Source organism: Arachis hypogaea, chromosome 9, assembly GCF_003086295.3.
Source record: "Arachis hypogaea cultivar Tifrunner chromosome 9, arahy.Tifrunner.gnm2.J5K5, whole genome shotgun sequence".
In the NCBI taxonomy this organism is placed as follows: Eukaryota; Viridiplantae; Streptophyta; class Magnoliopsida; order Fabales; family Fabaceae; genus Arachis; species Arachis hypogaea.
The window spans coordinates 11540201-11551855 of record NC_092044.1 but is presented as its reverse complement, the minus strand read 5'-3'; the positions used below and the strand labels follow the sequence as shown (position 1 = coordinate 11551855).

At 36.3% G+C, this 11655-nt stretch overlaps 1 protein-coding gene across 33 annotated transcripts; it reads right to left on the bottom strand.

The window, feature by feature from the left end:
• Positions 1-6740: 6740 nt before the first annotated feature.
• LOC112710384 (uncharacterized) lies at positions 6741-11283 on the bottom strand. 33 transcript variants are annotated; one of them, XR_011865386.1, is made up of 5 exons: positions 10899-11283; positions 10310-10399; positions 8395-9558; positions 7236-7777; positions 6741-7131 (listed from the first exon to the last, which is right to left on the bottom strand). XR_011865386.1 is itself a non-coding variant. In XM_072202523.1 (5 exons), the coding sequence occupies exons 1-4, from the start codon at positions 10938-10940 to the stop codon at positions 7651-7653; spliced, it is 360 nt and encodes a 119-aa protein (XP_072058624.1). In that variant the 5' UTR covers positions 10941-11280; the 3' UTR covers positions 6741-7131; positions 7236-7650. The 33 variants fall into 33 exon arrangements, 1 of the variants encoding a protein (XP_072058624.1); XR_011865388.1 differs by having other exon boundaries at positions 8395-9547; XR_011865389.1 differs by having other exon boundaries at positions 8395-9538.
• Positions 11284-11655: the final 372 nt, after the last annotated feature.

Here is an 11655-nt window from a genome sequence, read left to right as displayed (position 1 = left end):
ATTTTTTGCCACCATCATCACTAACATCTACTACCATTTTCTGTTATCACTGTATCAATCCATTGTCACCTCTTTTCAATTGATTAGTTTTATCTATTTAAATACTTGAATTTGGTTTGGGATATGATCTTACGAGCTGTCCTTTTTTAGATTTTGATGATTGAGTATAGATATTTATTTAAAGAATCGATTTTTATGTGAAAGAGTGATTTGGTGATTATGGGTGCGTTGGTGTTGTAATTTGTTCGATGTAAAGTTTTCTACTTGGAATGCAGATTTGGAATTCAGTGTGAAACCAAATGGGTTAATGCTCAAATTTGTCTCTAAAAGATCACGCGATCTTCATTTTCGTCCCCGAATGAATTTTTTAATCAAATTAGTCCCTGAAAGATAAACTGTAAGTCAAATTAGTCCTTCCGTCAGTTGGATGATGATGTGTCACGTTAAGTGCCACGTGGCATGATGACGTGACACGCCACGTGGCAGGTCAGTGACACGTGTCAATTGACATGTAAAAAAGTTTTTTATTAGTCAAAATAGTCCTTGAAAGTCTAGACGTAAGTCATTTTCATCCCTCAAATTTTAAAAATTAGTTAATCTAGTCCTTATATAATTTTTTTATAATATTGAATTTATAATTTTTTTTATACTACTAATTTTAATATTATTTTTTAAACCTTAATAAACAAAATTCTCTTTACATAAAATAATAAAAATAATTAAATTTTATAAAGTTATTTTGTCATTTGTATTTTAAAATTTTACATTTTTAAATTGTAAGTTTTTATGTGAATTTTTTTATTTAAATGATTTTATCAAATTATTGTTGATTATATATTTAAAAATTTAATATTTTAAATTTTACTAAATAATATAGTAATTATTTTAAATTTTAAATTTTTTAAATTTTTTAAAATTATGATTTTTATTATTATTTAATGTATATAGTAAAACTGAATAATTGAAAAACTGGTTTATCACTACCGGTTTATATAGGAATTGAAGTAAAATTTGTGGATCTTCTTGAATTTTGACTCTAAGTATCACTACCATTACATCCTATATGTTACCGTAATGGAAAAAAAAAAGATGAAGTAGAAAAAAATAGTGGTATAACTTTGTTTAGGTTAACATACATAAATTTTGATTTTGAGCATATAATTTTGTTTAGGTTAATAAATACATACATTTCAATTTTGAGTATATCTATATATTCCAGCAAAATGCAATAATGTAAGAAAAATATTTTAGAATTGAAAAGAATAAGAGAGATTTTGAGAAGAATTAAAGGAGAGAGATAATTTTATTGAAAAAATTTTTAAGAAGAAAAGATACAATTACTAATGTTTTGTTTGTCAATTACATTTCTATTAAAATTAGTAGTATAAAAAAATATTTCAAATTTAATATTCTGAAGAAAAAATAAAAAAATTATATAAGGACTAGTTTGACTAATTTTTAAAATTTGAGGGATGAAAAAGACTTACGTTTAGACTTTCAAGGACTATTTTGACTAATAAAAAACTTTTTTACATGTCAAGTGACACGTGATGCCACGTGTCACGTCATCATGTCACGTGGCACTTAACTGACACGTCATCATCCAACTGACGGAAGGACTAATTTTACTTACAGTTTATCTTTCAGGGACTAATTTGATTAAAAAAATCATTCGGGAACGAAAATGAAGATCGCGTGATCTTTCAGGGATGAATTTGAGTGTTAACCCAAAACCAAATAGAGACAAGGACAAGCTAGTGAGAGAGGGATTGTGAGGATAAAAAGAAGAAAAAGGGAGAGAGAGTAGCCGTAGTGGCATGAAATTGCTAATGGTGAACAGAGATATAGGAGGAGAAATATGGCTTCATGGTTTTAGTTCGGTCAAAAAGAAGAAGAATAATGGCAGTGGAATAGTGCAGCGAAAACAAAATGTTGGTGATGATGGTGGCCAAAAATGATAAAAAGCAGAAAGAGAGAATGTAGAGAATGGTAGTAGATATTGGTGATGATTAGGGGCGGGTTGAGATTATACTCCTTCTATTAACGAAAACTTCGACAGAAAGACCAAAATATCTTAGTGGATTTACCGCTCACCGATCGGAAGTTTACATGGTTTCGCGGGCATTCTTGCAGTCGCATAGATAGAGTTCTGGTCAGCTTAGAGTGGCTAGAAGAGTTCCCAGAGGCACATTTGCGAGGGGGACCAAGGGGTTTGTCAGATCACTGCCCACTAATAGTGGAGGGTAGGAAGCTGAGAGGAGGTCCCAGGCCGTTCCGGAGTCTTGATTCATGGTTTACGCATGAGGGATTTCTCAGGATGGTAAAGGAGGAGTGGAGAGCACTGGGAGAGCTGCAGTTCACAGATAAATTGAAGGGGCTGACAGAACCACTGAGAAGATGGCATAAGGCAAATTTTGGTGACATGGACAAGAAGATTACAAAGTTTGAGGAAGAGATCAAGAGGATTGATGATATGGTCAGCAATGGAGTATATGATGGAACATTGGAGGCTAGAAGAAAGGCGTTGGTTAAGTGTTGTGAGCGATGGTATGTGAGGAAAGAAGTACACTAGAAGCAGATGTCGCGATCTAGGCATGTGAATGATATGGACAGGAATACAAGATATTTCCACAATATAGCTTCAGCAAGAAGGCGGAACAATAGGATTGATACTCTGGTTATTAATGGCAGGCTGGTTCGGAATCAGGCTAGAATAAAGGTTGCTATCAGAGAGTTTTATAAGGATTTATACAATCAGGAAGACTCTCCTACTGTGGGTTTCAGAGATGGTCTGGTGGCACAAATAGGTGAGGAAGATGCTATGGCCTTAGAAGTGATGCCGTCGGGCGAAGAGATCAGAGAGGCTGTGTGGGACTGTGAATCCTCCAAGGCCCCAGGGTGTGACGGATACAACATGAACTTCATTAAGAGATGCTGGGATGAGATTGGTTCTGAATTCACGGCTGCAGTGATGGGGTTTTTCCAGACGACCAGGCTACCGGCGGATGCTAATATCACTTGGGTGGCGTTAGCACCTAAATTCATAGGGGCGAAGGAGATTAAAGACTTGCGACCGATCAGTATGGTGGGGTGTGTGTATAAGGTTATTTCGAAGGTGCTAGTTAGGAGGATGAGATCAGTGATGCCAGCATTAGTAGGAGAGACCCAGAGTGCGTTTGTACAGGGAAGGAAAATTCATGACGGAGCGCTTATTGCGTGTGAAACAGTTAGTTGGCTTAAACTGAGGAAAAAAGAGGCTGCACTAATCAAGCTTGACTTCCAAAAGACATATGACAGGGTTAAGTGGAGCTTTGTGAACATTGTGCTGCAGAAAATGGGATTTGGGCATAAATGGAGAGCATGGGTGATGGAGTGTGTAGCCACTGCGTCTATGTCGGTGCTGATAAACGGCTCGCCATCTAAGCCTTTCAACATGGAAAGAGGTTTGAGGCAAGGTGACCCACTGTCTCCGTTTTTGTTTGTGCTGGTGGTAGATGTGCTGCATAGAATGATTGGGGAGGCAGTGAGGAATGGTCGTATATCACCGCTGCAGGTTGGTAGAGATAGTGTACCATTGTCACATCTTCAGTTTGCTGATGACACTATCATTTTCTGCCCACCAGAGGAAGAGACTGTAAAGAATTACAAGAGGCTTCTGCGATTCTTCGAGTTGATGTCAGGCCTGAGTATCAATTTTGATAAATCCAGCCTGATTCCAATTAATTGTGACGAGCAATGGGTCGAGCGTATGTGTAACCTACTGGGTTGTAAAGGGGATGCTCTTCCAGTTAAATACCTGGGAATTTCTCTAGGAGCTAATCCGAGGTTGGTGAAGACATGGAAGCCTATCATAGACAAGGTGGAGGAGAAACTCAGCTTGTGGAAGGCCAAGGTGCTGAACAAAGCCGGGAAGTTGGTACTTATCAAATCTGTGTTGAACAGCCTGCCAGTATACTATTTGAGCTTGTTCAAGATGCCGAAAGCTGTTGCTGAGAAATTGATTTCGCTACAGAGAAGATTCCTGTGGAGCTCAGAAGAGGGAAGGACTGGTATGGCATTAGTAAGGTGGGAAGTGGTCCAGGCGCCGAAGAAACTAGGTGGACTGGGAGTAGGGGACGCTATGGTTCGCAACACAGCGCTGTTGTTCAAGTGGTGGTGGCGATTTGCAAAGGAAGAGTGCCCATTGTGGAAAAAAGTTGTAGTTTCTTGTCATAATCTAAACCCCAATGAGCCTCTGTCGACTCAAGAATTGCCTACTAGAGGAGGACCATGGAAGGATATTTGCCAGTTACACATTATGAACCAACATCTAAGGGATAAGATGGTCGCAGGCCTTTCCATGGAGGTTGGGGATGGGCGTCGGACACGTTTTTGGGAGGATGCATGGGTGATTGGTGGGCCTCTGAATATCCGGTTCCCGAGGCTTTTCTCTGTTTCAAACCAGTGTGGATCCGTTATAGGGGACTGTGGCTTTTGGGATGGGCTTGAGTGGATTTGGAATTTCCAATGGAGGCGAGAGCTCTTCCAATGGGAGTTGGAATTACTGAGTGCATTACATGAGGTTTTGAGACCTGTGAAATTAATTCATAACAGAGAGGACAGAGTGGTGTGGAAATATGATAGGCAAGGTGTTTTTTCAACTAACTCATTTGTGCAGGTGATGCAGGAGGAACTAATCCCAGCGGAGATAACTAGCTATAGCTTTACCAGGACTATTTGGAAGGGGCTGGTTCCGCCTAGAGTGGAGCTCTTTGTCTGGTTCGTTCTGATAGGAAGAGTGAATACAAAGGACAGGTTGAGCCGGTTTGGAATTATCAGCCAGGAAGATGTTACTTGTGTTCTTTGTAACAACGAGGTGGAGGATGTACATCACTTGTTTTTAGGATGTATTTTTGCTTGGCAGGTATGGAGTGCTTGGATTTTAGCCTTTGGCCGACGGTGGTCATACCCGGGATCGATGAAAGAACACTTTCTTAGTTGGACAGAAGAACCGCGAAGGATGGATGAGCGTAATCACCGGTTGAGGTGCTTCTGCGCGATCGTCTGGAACTTATGGTTGGAAAGAAATAGACGGATTTTTCAGCACACAAGGAAAGGAGTTGAAGAAATCATCAACATATCTTCGAGTAGTACTAACGAGTGGAGTGGTGGGGATCCCTTTAGTTGTTGATGGCTATGCCGGAGATGACATGGGGACGTTTTTGTGTAGTTATATTTTGTTAGTTCCGATTGTTTTTAGTTAAGTAACCTGATTGCTCCACTACTATTGTGTTGAGCTGTTTGTTTTCAAAAAAAAGTAATAAATAAGATCGCAATGGAATTATACTTTCGTTAAGAGACAAAAAGAGATTTCATAAAATTATTAGGATTCGAGTGAGATTTCACTCTACAATTTTACATAGTTAATCACAAATATCAATAGTGCTAGGAACTAACATCTTATCGACTAATTTCAGCCCATAAATATTTGATCATCCAAACAAGTCTCTTCTAACAAAATATAAACAAAAGGAGACAAAGTCCACTCAAATAAATGAAAGACAGTTTCTCCCTCCTCACACTTAACCCACACTCACTTCCACTCACCGCAACTCTTCCACACTTCGGCCACCTAAAAACAGGGACGTTGAAGAGGTAGCGCCTTTGCTACTTTTTATTTTCTTCTAATTTGGTTTCTGGATTTGTTCATTCAGACTCCGTTTAGTTAGTATATACTATTAGAAATAGACACTAAAACATAGATACAAATTATAAAACATATAAAATACCGAAAATTTCATAATACCTTCATTTTCTACTTTTATTGTCACCTAAATTTTCCATCTACCATTACTTATTTTTCTCCTCCATCACCATTTATTATTAGTAACAAAAATTTTATTTTAATAATCAATTCAACATTTCTTATTTGTTTTAAAAGAAAAAATGGAAACAGATCTGAGAAACAGATCTCTTTTAGCTCCGCTTCACCCTTAAATTGACCTATTTTAACTCTAATTCTGCGGTAAAAAACACGTATTTTGAGTGTTACTTCATATATGGATTCGTATAATAGACAAGTTATAGAGCTTAATTCCAAGATATCATAGCATTCACGTGAATTGTTTCCTCCTGCTCCTAGTTAGGACACAGATTATTGCAATTCTTGACTTGGACTCTTGGCGAGTGAGAATTCATGGCACCTAAAGATTCCATGGTCATTGGTCAAAATTAATAATAAGAACAAATGGAAAAGTAAGGAGTGTACACGTTTGGTTGTTCACTAGCTTGTGTGCTGTTGGGAGGTTAAGTACGCCATGTACCCATATTTAGGTATAATAATGTTGGCTTTACAACCAAAAAGCTTGAAAATTCTTGTGTATATGTGAAATATTATTGTTTTAATTTAGAAAAAAATGTTAAAAAATTATAAGAATTTATTATTTTTTATTATCAGTTAGTCATTAATATTTAAAAGTGCAAACTAAAAATATATTGTTAAATTATTAAACTAATAAAATTAAATTGATAACTAAAAATAATAACAAGAAACAATAAATTCTTATAACTAAAATTTTAAAACTGGATCGATCATCGAACCATTTTAGTTCTGGTTCATTAATTTATTACTCCAACCAGTTTAACCGTGATTTAACTTAAAAAATCGTTTTAACAGCTACTGTTCTTTGTCTCATTGAGAATATTTTTTCTCATAATTCAGTAACTCTAAATAGACCTTGAAAAATAAGAACAAAAACTCAAAAACTCGAATTAATCCTTTCTTATGTAAGATATTCATAGATCTTTGTAAATACATGCTTATTGCATCATGTTAAAATCTGTTCTTAGTCGACAGAAAACATGAGTGAAGGTGAAAGTTCTATGTTCGGAGTGATGAATCTTAATTTTTTGTGATAAAATCTACCATTATATACTACTTTACAATGAGCTCAAGTTTAACTAACTTCTTACACATGTGTCTAACTAATTTACTTCAACGTGATTTCAATCTCATTCCATGATTTCAACAGAAGCGAAAAAACATACTTTATCTGTTGAACTCAAACACAAAAGAATGTCTTCCAAATAAAAAAGTTTGAGATGATATGCTAAGCCTTCTGCTAGAGTCCTCTTAGGTACTAATGTATAGAACTGCATCAAAGAAAGGAAGGTATTTCAATTATATTTCAATCATATATCACTAGTATTCAGTTATGGATTATGAGTAAAGAACTGTATATGGCAAGCATTGGTACCATTATTCCCTCAAATGATGGCATCACCATACTTGCTCTTCAATCGCCCGTTGACATATTCCTCTGTTTGTTCCATTGCAATATTCATATAGCCATCAAGACAAGCCAGGATAAGTGCATAAAAATGTCAGAGACAAGCAAAGTAGACGGTATGACTTGTTGAGACAAGTCTCAATGTAGTCCCTGAAGTTGCACTCGAGTCTCATAATAGTCCCTGAACTTAAAAGTTCCTCAGAGTCATCCCCGAACTTGCACTCCGGGACTCAAACTCGTCCTTCCGGCAATTTTCGGACACCTGGCGCAACCAGAAAGCTGAGTTGGCTGGTTTCGTGACACGTAGGTATTACAACGGCTAGCTGATGTGGCAGAATAAACTGTCCGGAATCAATTTGGTCCATCAAATCAAGTTAAAACCCTAATCCCCAATTTTGAAGCCCACAGCGCTTTGTCTTCTCTTCTCTTCGTTTCTCTGTTCTTGTCTTTCCACAGCGCTCTGCTCAGAATAATTGCTACTTTCATTTGCTATAGTATAATCCCTAATACTGTATGTAGAAAAATCAAAGCACCAGATCATGACATAACCGTGAATTCACAAGAAGTACGATTAACCATAGAAAATTTTAATTTTCACAACATATCCGACTTCACCCAGAACGAAAAGCTAATAACCTTTGAGCAACAAAACTCAATACACACAAACTTAAAATTTGCAGCATAGAACGAATATACAAAATATTTCTGGTGGTTTTTTTATTCCCTTAACTATTCTATCTTAATATTTGATGTGACAAAGAAAGGAATGGAGAAAAAAAGGTAAAAGTTGACAATACAGAGTACAAACTCTAATTTCAAAAGGTTTTCAAATCACAATTCAGTACTTCAGTTTTTATTAAAAATTATATATGTTTTTTTGCCCCCACCATAGCCATTATATTTTAGTTTCTGGTCTTCCTCTATCAAGAATGGAAATTCTATTTAATTAAAAAGAGTAATAAAATAAGTCATCAACAAATAGAAGCTCCAAACTCCAATGCAGCCCAATTCAACATGAACAAAGAAAACCAGGTTGGTCAGTTACAAAAATTTTAATTTTGCAATGCAGCAAATGAAAGAAAAATCTTGAAGAATTCATAACAAGAAGGGGGAAAAAGAGGCTTACCAAATCTCAAGGTGTGCAGGGTTAGAAGACCCTTCCTTCAAGGCATTAATGAGTAACTTCTCATTCATGACGAGGCACTTTACCAGCACTTTATTTGAAACCTATTTTGGAGTGACATAAACAAAGACATATTCTTGGTCAAGTTGGTTCCAGTTCTCTACATACACCTCTTCTACACACAATCACAAACCACGTATTAAAAATGATCAGTAAATGCTAATTATAAGCTTCAGGCTGCCTATATCAATTTGCTACATCTTCTCTTGATACCACAAGGTATCTTCTAACTTCAGCTTAATTGACCTGATCCTCATATTAGATTTCATAGCCTAATCTTTTGTCTAGTATAGAAACTCAAGGATAGTGCAATTTTCTGACATGAATTGCCATTATTTGTGATTATCATGGTTCATTAACAGCTACCACCTTAGAAAGCTCAAATTTACTTTATAATCTAAATAATAAATCTCTGTAATTCACTCAATCAATCACATATCTCTAGCTATATGCAGAATTTCTTATTATATGGCTGGTGATCCAGATCACATGATGGCAATGAAAATGATCAATGAAGCACATATGCGGAAGGGGAAAATTAAGTCTTTCATTTCTCACTGTGGTGGACTTCCATCTCCTCCTGATGCTGCTAACAATCCATTAGCATATAAATTTAGGTACTTTTTTTAAATGTCTTTTACCATCATGGTTTAGAAATAAAAACTACATTTTTGGTATTTTTAGAGTTGGCTGGTTTGATAAACAATTAGTCAAAAGAACATGTTAGTTTGTTGCATTAATGACTTGAGAAAGACGGCTTATTAATCAATAGCTTCATAACATGGTTGTTGTGGCAAAATGTTTAACAATTGGGGAATTCTCTCTTTTCGAGTAAATACTTACATGACCAATTATGGATTCAATTAGATTTGATCAAGAGGAGGCATGTATCTGTTAGTCTATGTTTCCAAAAAAAAGTTCTTCTAAATCTACCTACTTTTGTATTTGCTTTCAATTCGGCAGTACAACTTGCTCTTCTTAATGTAGTTGAAATATTTTATGATTGTTGCAATAAGAACTCACTGATTATCAATTATGTCAGTTGGAGTCCTGTAGGGGCTATCCGAGCCGGGAGAAATCCTGCAACCTACAAATACTGTTGTGAAACTATACACATTGATGGTAAGATTTTAGTAAGTTGGGTTAAAATTTCAAGAAAGCAACAAACAGGATGTATTTTCTATCTTTATTTTTCTTTTCTGTCTTCAAATGATTTTTTAATCTGTATTCATGCATGACAAATAACAACATGCTTGGGATTATCCCTAGAGAAGCCTAGCTGATAAAGATTTCATCTGCTTTGTTTTGGAAACAGGGGACAGTATTTATGATTCAGCTACAAGAATAAGGATAACTACAAGATTGCATAACCTAATCCTTCGTCTAGTATAGAAACCCAAGGATAGTGCAATTTTCCGGCATGAATTGCCATTATTTGTGGTTATCATAGTTCATTGACAGCTACCACCTTAGAAAGCTCAAATTTACTTTATAATCTAAATAATGAACATCTGTAATTCACTCAATCAATCACATATCAGTATTTGATGGTTTTCAATAAATCATCAACTCAAGAACAAATAATCCTATAAAATTCTCTTACACCGATTAGATAAAAATTGTGCTACATAGCTAGTGCTACAAACTTAGGGCACGTTTCGTTTTCCTTTTTACTTTCTATGTTTTCTGGTTTTTGCAAAGAAAGAAGTGAAAACAGAAAATAGAATTTTCAATTATTTTCACTAAAGAAGAGTGATAATTAATGATATTTGGATATTTCACATAAAATATATCGAAATTAAATAATTTCGTTAAAGAAAAAAGAGAGAACAAAACAGGGAATTAGTGAAAGTGTTACCAGCAGAGGGATATGAGAGGGCGTCGTCAAAGAGGGCTTGGGGGCCGGTGGCGGTGAGAAGGTAGCCGGAAGAGAGGAAGGTGGCGTGAACTACAATTGCACAGACGCCATTGATGAGTGTAGTGGAGAAGAAGAGACCTTTGTGTTTGTATTGTGATTTGAGAGGGGGGAGACAATTCGTTAGGGTAACGTTGAGGAAGGGGGTTTTTAGCGTGAAACGACGTCGTTTCATGTCATTTTGGCACCACAACAAATACTACGTCGTTTTTGTTATGCCAACGTGTCAGGAAAGAGGCCAACTCAGCTTTCCGGTTGCGCCAGGTGTTTAGAAATTGCCGGAAGGACGAGTTTGAGTCCCGGAGTGCAAGTTCGGGGATGACTTTGAGAAACTTTTAAGTTTAGGGACTACTATGAGGCTTGAGTGCAACTTCAGGGACTAAATTGAGGCTTATCTCGTTTCAAACACATTAATTAAAAAGAGTAGTAGCAGAGAGTAACAAATTCATTTTTAACAACACAAAATCAACAATTTAATTTCAATCCAGAATAAAAAATTAGTAAATCACTAAACAGAGAATAAAAGCAAGACCTGAAGAAGTGAAAAATCCTGTAAGCCTATAAGTAGTGCCATTAACCTCCGACAGAGAGCAGAACGACGAACAGACAATAGCGAACGGTGAGACGACGGCGAACGGAGAGATGACGGCGACGGACAGACGATGAGCAGCTCCAACCCTCAACCAGACGACGTGCCGAGCTACGAGAGAGTGGCTGGGTTCGAGACAGGGGTAAGGAGGAGCCCGCGGAGGCGCTGACAATAACGGATGGCGACAACAGAACCCTAATTTTTTGTTACAACTTAGAACCCTAATTTTTGAACTTTCAAGCTTTGCTTTTCAATTCTAAATGTCACGAAGAGGCGGGGATGATTAGGGGAAGGGGGTGGGTGAGGGTAATGCGTTTACGCGTTGGTTTCTTTTTTTTAAAGCACAACATCATAACGTTTGTAAAAATCGGTCGGTTTTTAATTCGGTCCAATATGTCGGTTCAAGAGTTTTAAATGATTTTTAATTGGACGGTTTTATATATTAGACCGGACCGTTTTCTTCTCCGATTTTCAATTTTACACAATGGATCGAATGACAGGTTTAATCGAAAACAACTTATCAAATTAGTTCGGTGTAAAATAAAAACCAATTGTGAGTAAATCAGTCAAAAGTTATTTAAAAAATGATAAATCCATCTAACTAATTTGATTTTTAATGGTGAACTAGATTAAAATAATAAAACACAAAAATATTATTTTTTAAAAATATGTATCATATATAAATATATTATTTTATCAA